The 14,338-nt window shown below is 39.6% G+C and overlaps 1 protein-coding gene across 2 annotated transcripts; it reads right to left on the bottom strand.

Annotated features, from left to right (window-relative positions):
* Positions 1-528: 528 nt before the first annotated feature.
* Positions 529-11,668, bottom strand: zgc:110045 (uncharacterized protein LOC664755 homolog). 2 transcript variants are annotated; one of them, XM_051378116.1, is made up of 13 exons: positions 11,064-11,668; positions 7,970-8,076; positions 7,763-7,786; positions 7,605-7,637; positions 7,378-7,494; positions 7,025-7,156; positions 6,467-6,595; positions 5,453-5,542; positions 4,761-4,802; positions 4,271-4,346; positions 3,319-3,371; positions 2,144-2,313; positions 529-1,808 (listed from the first exon to the last, which is right to left on the bottom strand). In XM_051378116.1, exons 2-13 carry the CDS (start codon positions 8,045-8,047, stop codon positions 1,448-1,450), a joined length of 1,305 nt encoding a protein of 434 aa, XP_051234076.1. In that variant the 5' UTR covers positions 8,048-8,076; positions 11,064-11,668; the 3' UTR covers positions 529-1,447. The 2 variants fall into 2 exon arrangements, with proteins under 2 accessions (XP_051234076.1, XP_051234086.1); XM_051378126.1 differs by having other exon boundaries at positions 529-889.
* Between the last annotated feature and the right edge of the window lie 2,670 nt (positions 11,669-14,338).

The following is a 14,338-nucleotide window of genomic DNA, read 5'->3' as shown; positions in this document are numbered from 1 at the left end:
TTACATGTGCAGGCTGCGGAGGCGCATTGTCTTTGGAGAAAAATATCTGTTTGTGAGTCAGACTTTTGTATCTGGTCTTTGTTTTTCTGCTGACAGATGAGAGAAAAACAAGAAATATAACCTTATGTGTAAGTTCACCTAGACTGTATGTCAAGGATTTGCGTCAATCAAATGTGAAAATTAGACAAATATCACATTATATCACTACAGGTGTTCAAATTCCTCATCCATTATGTGTAAACAAAGTCTAACAAATGTTTTGTTGACGCAAAATTGGCACCAAGGAGATTTTTCTCTGAGACATGATGTTTTAAACAAAATAGCTTCAATGCTCTCTGAGTTATTAACTATAATTCCAGTTGAGTGGAAATAGTGTTATTCCTTATTTATATACAATTAAAGCTCAAAGCCACTTAAGAGTAAACAATGCATAAATCCTCAGAGTAGACGTTTTTATTTAGGGGTCAGAGTAATCAACAAAAATGTAAAATATTTCCTACACCAGCAGAATTATAACAAAACAACCAATCCGTATTCATAAAAAGTCCCATTTATTTCAAAGTCATTTCATCAACAAATATTACAAATCTGCATTGTTTGGGGGCAGACCCACACCAGAAACACATGAATAAAACATTTATTACAATAATTGCTCAGCGTCCATTGCAGACGCTGAAAGTTGGAGCATTTATTTAGGTTGTAGAATGAACAAGAAACAAGCTACCATACAGAAACAATAAATGAGTTAGTTAGGCCATTCCCGCCTTACAGGATTACTGTGTAGAGTGAAATCCACTAGGATCCAATGTGGCTTTAGGATAATCCCATCAGAACTGCTACAGTGCAATGCAACTACAGGACACCCAAGCCTGTTAGCACTGATGAGAGCCTATAGTAGAGTGGAGCAATCCTTGTTAAAAAATACTTAACACACTGACTTCTATTGTACAAGACAAACATTATAACAGCCTGCTGCCAACAAAGCACCACGTTTTATGATACCAGTTTGCATTATCTAACAAAAACTGTAAACTAGTTACACAGATAGAAAACTAATTCAATATTTGCATCATGGAAAATACCTCTCCTCCTTAATATAAAGCTCTGTAACATGAATCCGTCGGAAAAATATATTTTCTAGGATACTAATACAAGCCTGAGTTACCCACATTAATTGTTATGCATGTCCTTAAGATAATACTGAGTTGATATGCACCTCTGCTGCCTGTTGTAATTAATGAGGGCATGTTTTGATACCGCCATCCTTTCAGTCTGTTTCTAATAGTCTCCTGATTTATGGATAACAAGTGCTACACTGGCAAAACTTACACACACTGGTGTAAGCTATTTTTCCACCCATATGCCCGAATTTCTTTTTTTAATAATTTCTCATCATTTAATAATGTCTTACCAGTCAGCTACACTGACTAGACTTGAAAAGCAGACATCAATAAGGAGCAAACTTCTGCCGTTCAGATTTTTTGATGCCGGAGTTTGGCATTTTTGTGGTGTAAGGGGATAAACCCTGTGCTAGGCTGGAAGCGGCTGCTGGGTGGACAGCCAGGAGGGGAAGACTTTTCATGCCAAGCAGGCTGGAAATGGGGATGGCGTAGTGTGGGTTTTGGATGTTTGATAAAGTGGATGGAGAGTGGACGTTAATGGTGGTGGGGGCTTGGGAGGTGGCCGCCAGGACGGCCATAGAGGTAGCAGCGTTGGAGGCAGTGGGAGCGGACTGAGAGAAGCTCATGTTGAGGTCAACTGGGGTCGCAGAGGAAGCGGCCTGCATGGTGTATTTAGCCATCTCTAAGCTGCAGGTCGTGACGTTTGGAAAAGGGGGAGTTGAGATGGTGATGGGTTAAGAGGAGACGGTGAGAAATGAAAAGGGGGGAGAATGGGTGAGAAAAGGAGAAGGGAGGTGAGAGAGAGGAGAAAACATAAGAATCAAAGTAGGAATGTGTTAAAAAGCAGAGACAATAAGGATTTTAATGCAGTCAAGAGAACGGAGCAGTGAGATGGAACAAATCCAGCCTCACCCTGAGTACAATAACTCTGCCCTCATACAATAGCATGGTGTTTGGCTGTCTTATCGCCAGGCTGCGATGTGAAGCCCTGCTGGACGTGGTCGCCCTGTATAATGTCTTACCTGGCGTTGATGAGGTACTGGGCCACGCTGATGCTGGCCGGCGAACCAGTGATCGTGACTTGGCGCATAGCTGAGCCATCAGTGGCGCTGGCAATTTTGATGTGAGCTCCAGAGACCTGGCGAATCTCATTGATCTTGCTGCCTTGTCTTCCAATTATGCAGCCAATAAACTAGAAGGGGAGAAAGTGGAAACATGTAAATAGCTAATCAGCTCATGTTTCGATGCTTTTCATACACCACGCTGTAATTGTAAGATCTCATGAAATGTTAGTTGACGATATCGCACATGTTGTCAGTAGAGCACAGGCTCCGCTACTCTTTAATTTTAATAGTTGGACATCTTGGAAGATACATTTATCAGTATCACTCTCATGTCTGTACAATAAATAGGAGTTACAACGAGCAGCTGGTTAGCTTAGCTTAGCACAAAGACTGGAAACAAGGGGAAACAGCTAGCCTGGCTACCTCTAAATCTCACTTATTAACATTTAGTTCTATCTTCCTTGTTTAATATGTGCAAAAAATAAAGTGTACAAACGACTATTTGAGTCTCAGCTTGTTGCTTGGCAATCTCACAGTGCCAGCAAGACTCCAGGAGGTCAATGCTCCCACCATAGAAATAGACCGACACACAATCCTCTGCAAAACAACAACCTGTCAGTTTTATGCTTCGTTCTTTGTACTGATTAAATAACCATATTTAGTTTCCCTGTTTCCAGACATGAGAGAAGTATCTTATTTTACTTTACTGCATATTTCCTGAAATGTTGAACTATTGGACCCCTGAATCAGTGGCAGAGGTTTGGTTGTACTATGTGTAATTCTATAGAAATATAAAACACATATGATTGATTAATTCTCAGATTATTTATGATTATTTATGAATATGCAATGAACTGCTAAAAAAGCCATATGAATTTATAGTCCACCGATTTTCTTTCTTGTTTTGAAATATAAGCTTCAACAAGCTAATACAATACAACCATACACTGATGAATTTGGTGTATTTATGCAATAATTGATGTTAGCCAAGAATAAATTACTTTCTGCAGCTAAGAAGGTAAAAATGCATTTGTCCAAAATTTCCTCATTATAGCTGTCCTCCTGGAAAGTGTTAATGAAGTAACAGGAGGATTAAAACGATGCTGGAAGAACACAAACAATGTGACACTTACATCATTAGGTATTGCCAGCTCTTGTGAACTTGTGGGGGCAGATGCATCCAATCCTGCAAAGTAGGACAAGGAATGCTAACAACAGTATGGCACTAATGGCTTCCACTTTCATGGCATGACAAGTTGCCCTACTTTGTCTAGTTTATCACTGGTACACAGCTGAATTAGGACATGAAAATGGCATATGGCAAGAAAATCTTTCTAGATAGACACATTTTTTAGTTTAAACATATTCAGCACACATTTTATGCACATAATTAGGCTACACTTTCATTTAAATGAGCTATCACATCAGTCCTGGCTATATAGTAAATGTGTTGTAATGTTTTGACCTCAGTTAGTTTTGGCAGAGTATATGAGTACGTGGGGTGGTTGAGGTCAGGGATGGTTTGGCCAAGACAATGTTAGATTTGGAGGAGAAATGTTGCAGAGGTGGAGGATGGGGTCGAGAGATTAGGATTTAGGAAATTGGGCAAATGGAGCTGAAATGGTGAGAAATGGTTAAATATTTACTAAACTGTAAATATCTGTCATTTTTCACATTTCCCTCAGAGAACTCTGCTGTTTTTCTTTTGTATTTCATTCTGTCTGCTTCAATCTGTTTCATACTCTTTTGGTATATGAATATTTCAGAGACTAACTTTGAAGATTGTTGATAATGAACTAGTTTGGTGGCTTAATCTTAATAACTTTACTCTTCTATTCTCTGTTCTTTTGTTTTCATCTTATGTTCTTGCACAAATGCAGAGATGTACATGTAACAACTGTTACATGTACATCTCTGTAAAGCCACCTTCTACAAAAAAAACCTGTGAGAGAGTCTGTAAACTCTGAGAGAATGAAGACATCCTTGATCCTCTCTGAAGTGACAGGGGTGTTTTGATGGTGTGATTCGAAGAGGAGTGAAGACAGAGGGATAGATGGACTTCCCCGGGGAGCCGTGGGTACGTACCAGGGAAGGTAGGGTTGCTCTGCCCAAGGGAAGGGAGGGGGATATGCTGCATAGCCAACTGGTGAAGCTTGGTCAACTGCAGGGTAGGAAGGAAGTTAGAGCTAACCAATCAAACTGGATTATTTCAGAGGAGCTGACAGCTACAATACAGAGCCAATCTGAAGTTCACAAACATCACAGATGGTGTCAGTGTGAAAAGATTCATTTCCTTCAGAAAGCATGCTGGCTTCTCATGGCAATTCATCTGAAAACACAGTCACATCTCTGGCTACAAAGCTATAACTGATCATTAACTCTTAAGATCTTCACTTTCATTTCAATCAATGCATGCTGCTACTATTTGTTAGTGTTAGTTATGTCAACAGATCAGGGTTATAGAAATTTCATCTTTGCAGAGTAGGGCACACAGAGGGCGTAGTGGTGGCTTGGAAGGAGTGGGCAGGAGTAGGTCATTAGGGCAGATGTCAGTCAATCAAATGAGCATACTTACATCTTGGTGTGCAAAAGCATACTGCCCTGGAATTGCAAAGGCCTGAAAGGAATAAGAGGAGAGACGTGGTTGAGAGTGACTGACAGTTGCAGACATGCTCTAACATGTGAAACTGAAAACTGAATTTGTCACAGTGCACAAAGCGTAAAGTGAGTGCAGTGAGTGCAATTCTAAAAAAAAAAATCCATTCCTTTCCTCTTTTCCATAACTCTAATGTGTATAGATTTGATGGAATTTCATCTAAATGTCATCTGCTGTTTTTCCCCCTCTTTGACCATGGCCAGAAATCCAATAACATAAACAGATGTCTGATAGGTCAGAACAGACTGTGCCAAATTCAGGACAGCGACTAGCCAGCTCATGGAAAACATGAGCTTTGGTCACGACATCTTTCAGGTTTCACACTGCAGGGGAATTATTCATGTAAATGTCCTCTATTCATATCTCTGACACATTACAGCTCAGCTAAATACTTTCTAATATGATCATTACCCCATCTTACTGCTTACAGCATTACAATATGAGGAGCTTATTGCTGTATAATTACACAGATGTGTCCCTCTAGTGGTGAAAAGATAGGCTTAATGATCAGTGTGACTCTGAGATCCCACAAAATAAGGAGCCTATTCAATTGTTATGTTTTTTCAAAGTGGCTACAATCACAGCTAAATAACTCCCATTTGGCTACTTACCTGTGCAGAGTGCTGTGGCGCTAATACTGCATGGGCTCCAGCAGGTATGGCCTTGGGACGGTAGGGAATAGTCGCTCCTTTTGGTGGAGACTGGAGACACAGTCATGCAAACCAAAAAGGGAGAACAATTTATATGCTGCTGCAGCTGAGAAAAGAACTCTTACTAGCGCTGATGCATTTTATATCCCTTTTTATATCACTCGCTGAATCTTTTTATATCCCATTCATCGGTTGAGAAAGTTACATGAATCCTTGGACCAAAGAAACCTGTGATACAACTGTGAATAAACCTTGAAACCAGGGAACTGGTTTGAGGTTTGTACAATATAAAAAGATGAAGTGGGTGATACACTTAAACCTATTGTCATTCTTCTTCTATTTTCAAGCTTATATTAATAAGAATCTAAAAAGTTATACTATAACTTTATTATAACTACAGTTATAAAAGGGGAGGAGTGCCTTATTGTTATAGGAGGCATGTGGAGAGCTCCACTAATTAACTCAACTTTCTTTGGTTAACAAAAAGTAGCTGCCTATCAGGGTGCAAAATTACCTTTTTGTCCACCAGCCAAATAGTTAGTGAATGTTCAAACTTTACCAGCCACTCAATAGATTAGCATTGTTTTATTGGCTGGTAAGTGAAGCAAATCTATACCAGCCACTTTATATTTTTACCAGCATGTGGCTGGTGTCTGGTGCAGAGGAATTTCCAGACTTTTCTTTGACTGTGTCAGGCATAAAAGGTTGGGAGCTACAGATATAAATCACCAGAAAAAGTAATAATATATATAACACCACAGCAACTTGTGCCATTACTGTTGCACATCTCTTGAGGATTAAGCAACCATTACAACCTGAACACAAGGCTTTCGCTCTGCAGTGGTAATATGCCACAGAGACTGAAAATAATGTGCTACTGAATACCTTTTACCACATCCTAAACAAATGTGACATACTTGATGCCCAAATAGAGTTGCTGAATGTGAAGATCATCTGATGTCTGACGGTGCTTACCTCCAGCATGACAGAGCAGATGTGTCTTACACACTGAGTGATGGCCTGTGGAGTGCCGGAGATTGTGACAGCCCTCTCCGTAGAGTCCGGCAGCATGTCTCCTGCCACCTGAACCTGAGCGCCTGTGGTCTTAACATCGCCAGACAACAGAAGACACAAAGGCTATTTATTGCTGAAAAGAACACACCATCACCCAAATTGAAATGCTGTTTCAAGCACCCGCAAATTACCCCGAACACATTTTGACATGCAGGGAGCAGCTGCAAGCCAAATAGCAATGTGTGCTCCAATATTTGAAGAGGCGTACACAAACATTGTCCATTCAGAATGAGTATTCAGCCTCTGTCGATCTTTACAGGCATAATCAGTGGGATTTTCAAGAGAAGAAGCCGAAAAATACACACATTTTAAAGCAGGGAAAAAAACAAGAAAACTTTGACTGGAGTGTTTGATACTTGAGGTGTCAGAGCACCAGGGAGGATGTTTTCTGTCCCCATTTGGGTGCAAAAAATAAAAAACAACTTCCTCATAGAGAATAAAAAAGGAAACGACTCTTACCTCTCTGATCTCTTTGATCTTGGAGCCTCCTTTGCCAATCAGTGAGCCACACTGGCTCCCCGGGAAAACCAGGCGAAGTGTCACAGGTGGCTTGCTTGTCACGTTGCTGTTTGTCATTGCCGCTGTAATATCCTGAGGGAGAATTCAAAAATATGTTTTTCAGCACTGACTGTGAGAACGCTGGCTTTACTTGACAAGTCTCTTTTTTTTCCCAGACTTGAAGAAAAGGTGCATTCAGTGTCCTTCAGACTTCAGACAAAGAATTTCTTACATTTTTGTGTAAAATAACAGAATTTTATTGACGATATGTGAAAAGTTGCATTGCAGTTTGGTGCGTATTTGTTTTGCTGCACCTCCTCAAACTTCTGTGCGATCATGGAGAAAGCTCTGAAGATACCCTCTGTGGGTCCTGTGATGGTAACTATTCTCTCGGGAGATGATCCCTCTGATATGTTGATACGTGCGCCACTCTGGAAACACAATTCCACAATTATTCCGGCCTCAAATTCTTGTAATTGATCTGCCAGAACACATCATTTAAACTTGTTTTCATATTACGGATGTCAAAGTGAACACTCACCTCCTCCCTCATTTTCTTTACTGTTTCTCCTTTCTGCAATCACGTAGGAAAATAAAAAACAGAGGGTTTGATTATTTTCACAAAGAGAAGAAGACAAGACAATCAGAAAAAAAGCAGTAGGAATCAATAAATGCTGAAGGATTGTAAAATCAATCTACCTTCCCAATTATGCTGCCAACTTCCTGTGAATGAAAAGATAACAACGCTTGAGCAAGTGGCAACACACAAGATCGTCTCCTAAGAGCTTTTCACATTTAGAGGAGGATGTAATCATTTTAACAGCAATGACACACTATTACCAGACCATTAGGCTATTGCTACAAAAAGCCACTAAATTATTTTAACTATCCGAATATGTCTGTTACCTTTCCATGCATCAGGAGCCTCAGCGTCAGTGTAACATTTAGACTCCCATCTGAAGCCATTTCCTCCTTGTCAGACATGCTGTGCTTTCCAGGCTTTAAGGTAAACACTGCAAAAAGAAAAGCAATTGTTTAAGACAGTTCCTGTGTATAAAAAGAGCTCTGGTATTTCAGGTGGCTCAGTAGATTTATCTGTTCAAATTAACAGGTTATCTACAAGATCCTCATTTTCTTAAACAACTGTTATTACAAAGTCAAAATGTGTGGAGAGGATTGTGCTTAATTTTTCATTTTCAGCCTTTTCTCTGTCTGCTAAGCCATTGTGGTTATCAGCTCACGCTAACTACTCTATTCTTCTTCTATTTATTACATTCAAACTGCCGCAGCTGCAGGAAATGTGTAATGCATCATTTCCTGTGCACAACCAGATTTTCCTAGGATCGAGCTACCAGACACAGCAAACGTAAAAGCTTTCATTTCAGCTGGCTGCAAGCTGCACCGTCATTGTTAACTCCGTCTGCAGCAGAGATACAACAAAGCTCTATTTAAACATGTTATGGATTATTACCTCAACTATGGGGAATGTAAAGTAATCGGAAAAAGCTCCAAAGTTGGAACAAACATTTTTATGCTGCTAAAAGGAGCCAAATTCCCTTATTTCTTTAAATTATCAGAGCGCTGACGCTCTCTGAAGAGTTGTGGACCTTTGTTGTTTGTCTTCTGATCGTGTAGTTGTGAGCGGGGGGAGATAAGCCTATCACTAGGTGCAATCTTCACATGGGACTGTGTCTTTAGTTCCGGCTAAATACAAGTTGTGTGACTCCCTCGGATAAGATAAGATACAAAGGAAGCCACTTGTGCTTTGGAGGATCAAGTGATGTGCATGTGACTGTCTCTTAATATCACACGGACGCCGCACAGTGTTGGCTTTGTTGTGGCCTCGAATCCAATCATTGTATTTGCAGATCAAATAAAGAATGTCTTGATGCAGTGAAGGAAGGCCAGCTTATTGCACCACGACAGACAGAGAGAAGAGTTTTAGTCTATGAAGCACCATGGTCACCTTGTTTGTGAGATCATTGGTTATGAGATCATGGTAAAAGCACCATTTATTGGGCTGACAAAGAGACATTACACACAGAGAACTGCCTCAGATGAAGAATTTGTAACTAAATAGCAAAATAATATAAATGAAAACAGGTAAGGATTGGATTTTGGACCGACCCCAGTAAGCACTCACGTGTGAAACTTCACCTAAACCCTGTTGGCTTAATGCAAATGGTAGATTTACTTAGGCGGAGGGAACATGGCGGCACGCTATCAGTGAGTGAGTTCTTCCCAGTTAATCCGGAGTTCAATTCAATCCTACTCTGAGGTTTTACCAATCTGCAAGCAATAAGATATTGGTGGTTCGACGGTTATTTGCTTTCTCTGCAAGAGTCAGATGAGAAGATGGAAACCACTCTCATGTCTGCATGGTAAATATGAAGCTAAAAGTTCAAATCTAGCCTGTCCAAAACTAACAAAATCTGCATACCAGCACCTCTAACGCTCAGTAATTAATATGTTATAAATAATTTGCTTAATCTGTACAAAAGCTGTTTTGTGGCTCTGACCAGCAGAGACTCCAGGAAGTTACTATTCTCAGCCAAGACATGGAACATCCCTAAATCAACTAAATGTCAATTTTACTTTGCTGATTTATCAAAACTGGGATATAATCTGTTAAATAATGAGCTTTACAAGGTCTGGTAGGTGGATTTTGTTACCTAACAACAGAGCCAAGCTATCTGTTTCCCCCTGTCTCCAGTCTTTATGCTAAGCTAGGCTAACCGACGGGCAGCTGCTTATATACTCACACAAATCAATAAATACAGAACTCTCTGGCGCCATTGATGAGTATGGGTTTGAGTGCTCACACTGATGACAGCACAAGTGTCAGAAGTTATCGGATGAAATGTGCCAATATCACCATGACAACAAGCAAATAAAACATGTTATCCAGGAGCTGAGACAAGTTTACAATAAGATATTGTTCCGGCACATTCCAGTGTTGAGTTCAAGGACTTAATCCAAATGCTATCAAGAATAAGTGGACGGTGTTTTACAGCCAACAAGACACAACTATTCTCTCCTCTGTGTATCATTATGAAGTTACAGTGAATACATCAAATAAACAGCAACATCTCTCTCTAATCCTATAGGCCGGGATTTGTTTAGTTAATGCTAAGACCCTTTTGACCCATTTCTGTCACCTCCAGTACATCAGCGCCCACTCAAGACTTCCGAACAAAACACTGGTGCACAACAGCACCCACAGTGTATACACGATAAAACAGATAATCTAAAGGAACCCAGCTCCCAGAGCACTGACAGGCAGCCGTGTGCTTCAGACAATAAAAAAAAAACAACAGGGCATTAATCCTTGAGGGAAATGGAGAACAATGTCTAAGTGGATTACTTGAAGGGTTTCAATAGAAAATATATAGCAAATTTTAGCCTAAAACATAGCAAATTTAATCATTTTGACAATTGTAATGAAAAGATTATTGTATTTTACTAGATTATTGCAAACAATAGAGCTTCAGTTTAGAGAACAAAGCTCCTAAATAGACACAATGCTCCTTATATTTTGAAATAATATGTGTTAAATCATTTATTTTTATCATAATGATAAGATTTCTACTAACCCATCACTAATCACCTCCTGATTATCTACAGTAACTTTCTATTTATAACCACCACATCTCAGACTATAAGCATGGGGCCATACTGCATGGCATTCCTCCCTCGTGATAATTCATTGTCGCCCAAACTATCTCTGAAGAGCAACAAAATGCATTTACAACACAGCAGAGTGACGAGTGCACAAATTAACCCAGTCGAATGAGAGTCAGGAGTAGTGCATTAAAACAAAGGCACACATTGTTTAGCTCTCTTTAACCGAAAAAAAGAGGCTGAATTTAAAGTTAAACTTCAACTTTCTGTCTGGTTATAAACCCCAAACCCCACTACTGTAGTCACAGTCTGACCCTTGCAGTCGTGGCTCAGTGAGAGGCCTGTAATGCAATAAGGATGATTAGAATACAGTACTGACCTTATATACAAAATACTCGCTCCTCTTCTTTATTTCTGGTATCTCCTAAATGAACACCCTTTTAGTTTGTAGTCCGTGTTCAATGTTTGCCCCTTTTGTTGTCAGTTATCCACAGAGTGGACAGATGGTTCCCTGTGCCCTCAGACCGGCTGGAGCGGAGGCTGGCTTTGCTATTAGTCCCTCAGCTTAGCCCAAGATAAGCCCCTACGCAGGGCAAGTGAACCCGCATCTCTTGCCTAATTCTCCCTGTCACAGCCACCAAAGAGGCGTTCCTCCGCACGGAGATCCACAAGCCGAAGGGGCCTGAGGGCAGGGCAAAGAGGCTCTTAGGCTGGACACTGTCCAGCACAGATAGAACGGGCTACAGTTACAACAACCACAACAACAAAATCAGGAAGGTCTAGCCTTTTGCAGTCATCAGAAACACACACTGAAGAGAAGCTTTGTTAACCGATGTTGCCCTGAGCCTAACAACTCTGCATGACTGCTGTGTTCTTCATTAGATTTTCAGAGAGCTTCCTGTCTGCACAGGGCCGGATTTTCTCTAAAAATAAATCTCCCTGTATGAAATCGGTGCTTTGCAGAGAGAACCTGACTAATTGAGGGCTGGGAAGGACAATGTGGTGTTTGAGGTGTTTAGTGATGTTAAGCACAATGTCTTCGTGGGGTGCTTCTCCCCCCTCACTGCCTCTGCCCTCCCCCACACCAAGCCCTTCTGCCCTCGTAATGAGGCCATACTGGATACAATACAGCCCTTCTGCACAGAAAAAAATGTATTCAGCTGAGCTTCAAAATTGTGAAGGAAATGAATCAGTGAAGCATAAGTGGCATATTTAATTACTATTCACTGCGTTGCACGGGGACAATGATGGCTGCTGTGAGCCTCATGGCCGTCTATCAGACATCTACTCACTTTTCAACTAGGATTTCAATGCAACTTCCAAGTTGCATTTCTATGATTAAAAGGATTGAATGTCCTCAAGATAATCCTTTAAAGTGAAGGAAAAGTCCTGAAAAGTATAGTAAAACTAGTGTAGCTCAGTGGCTTTTTGTTTCCAAACTGCAAACAGAATCAAAACCATAACAAAGCTATTGAGGCTGTCAAGGGCAAGGCGTCTGACAAAGTGTGTGACAGTTATTTCTATCCTTTCAAAGACCGTGAGATGATCAGGCATTTCATGCCAATCACTTGTGACTAATTTGCACTCCTTCATGTACCGTGTGTGTCAATGAGATTAAAGAGTCTGGGATTATATGTAATGGGATTACTGTGAAGCGATTACCGAGACTTGTTGGTGTAATCAGTTACTGAATGCAGAGTAGATTTCAAATTAGGAATAGCCTGAAACATGAAAGGAAAAGGGGGTCACTTATTTTACCTCAGCTGAAAGTACAACTTAAGGATGAATATGATAAACACATGGTCCTTTCATCATTATCTGTCCTTAGCTTTAATTACGCTCTGCTGGTCTAGCAGCCTCACATAAAGTAATCATTACTCTGGAATAATGTGAACTAATCAATGTTTTCTAACAGGATTGTGAATGCCAACTGCTTTTAAATAATTTACTCCTTCATGTGCAGCGTGTTTCATTGAGGATAAGAGTCAGGGGTTTTATGTAATTATGTCACAGTGAAGTGATTACTGACACTTGCTGGTGTAATCTGTTACAGCTACAAAAAGGAGGGTAGACTTTTAAATTTGATGAAAAAACGAGGGTAAAGGGGTTGCAGTAATAGTTCTACCATGAATAAATGTCTCGAAAAAGGATGCTTCATTAATTTCATCAATATCTGAGCTTAACTTGAATGTCTATCAGGCACTTCACAGGATTTCAATATAATTTCCATGTTGATCTATTATTAAGAGAATAAAATGTCCCTGTGGGAACTGAGAGATGAAGGCAGTTCTTTAAAGTTGATGATATTTGCGATTTATTACTTTTTAAAATACTTTTTCAGGTTTGGGACTTGGGTTTGGGAGGAGAGATTAAACTATGAAGATCAATAAAAGTTGTAAGATATTGTTGGTATATTTAAAAGCAGTGTAGAGGTTTAAATTTATGCCCTGGAAAACTGAGGAGGATAAGATGAGGATAAATAACTTAGATAAATATGTCTCCATCTTCTGCTGGGCAATAATACAGACCGTTTTCTGGTCTGTTAGCCTGACATAACCCCCTCAAGAATCTGATATATTATCATATGAACCATCATATACCTGACATATAGGCTAGTGTATGTGTCCATGTGTCTCTCCTCAATATCCAAAGAATATATATTAACTCACATAAATAACACATACAATCTTGTCGTAAGATATCCCAAAATATGGAATATACAGATATATTGCTGGGTGTTGGGCACAGGGCTTATAGACATGCAAATGTGGAGAAATGGTGGAGTGACGGGCTGCTATGTAGCGGCGCTCTGGGAGCAGGTAGGGTTAGGTGCCTTGCTCAAGGGCACCTCGGCAGTGCACAGGAGGTGGAACTGGCACTTCTCCAGCTGCCAGTCCACAGACTGAGCTAGCACTGCCCACAAATATGTGTATATATTTTGTTTAATAAGTGCCAGTTTACTCTATGAAAGTGGTATTTTACTTACGGCTTGTAATGTCTTGCAATAATCTGTTGTTTTTAATGTTTATTTTATTTTGGAGCATTAATTGTAATTGTAAATTTGCTCTGTGTGTATTGCTTATATTGTCTTTATTGTTTAGATTAAATAAAGACGTTGATGTAATGAATCATTTTCATAACTTAGATTTTGTTTTAAATCCTGCAGCATCCTTTATCTCTGTGCAATAGAAAACATATCAGATTGTATATGATTCTTTATCTCTATTCTAGTAATGCACAGCCATATTTCCATACAGTTAAAATTACAATATATCCCAAAATACATGTTTTTATGTTGAATATAGACATATATCGCACAGTAGATCCAAACATATATAGATATTAATGTGTGTTGATATAGGAGTATAGCTGCTAAATACCTGTGTAAAAACATATCAAAATATGACATACATATTTTCATTGCTAGGCAGTAACACATTATTATTAATAAAATTACAGTAATAAGATTACTTTCCCCAGTAACTAGTAGTGTAACTAATTACTAATAAATTCCAGTAATAATTACAGTTATCCCCCCAAAATATAATTATTTACAAGACATCCTTGCGGCTGGTAAATATTCCCATTACTTTGATTTTAATAATGTAATGTAACTAATTACAGTTGGCAGGTAGTAATAAGAAAGTAGTAATG

This window comes from Dicentrarchus labrax, unplaced genomic scaffold, assembly GCF_905237075.1.
Source record: "Dicentrarchus labrax unplaced genomic scaffold, dlabrax2021, whole genome shotgun sequence".
Classification (NCBI taxonomy): Eukaryota; Metazoa; Chordata; class Actinopteri; family Moronidae; genus Dicentrarchus; species Dicentrarchus labrax.
The sequence above is the reverse complement of the archived record's forward strand: the minus strand, read 5'-3'. Positions and strand labels throughout refer to the sequence as shown.

What these genes read in the sequence shown, in the direction of transcription:
- zgc:110045 (XM_051378116.1), bottom strand. Translation starts at nt 8,047, where the DNA reads ATGTCTGACAAGGAGGAAATGGCTTCAGATGGGAGTCTAAATGTTACA. An exon ending in TAAAGAAAATGAGGGAGGAG is followed by an intron (nt 7,495 to 7,604) that starts GTGAGTGTTCAC and finishes TTGTGTTTCCAG; the next exon opens with AGTGGCGCACGTATCAACAT. An exon ending in GAGCAACCCTACCTTCCCTG is followed by an intron (nt 3,372 to 4,270) that starts GTACGTACCCAC and finishes CCTACTTTGCAG; the next exon opens with GATTGGATGCATCTGCCCCC.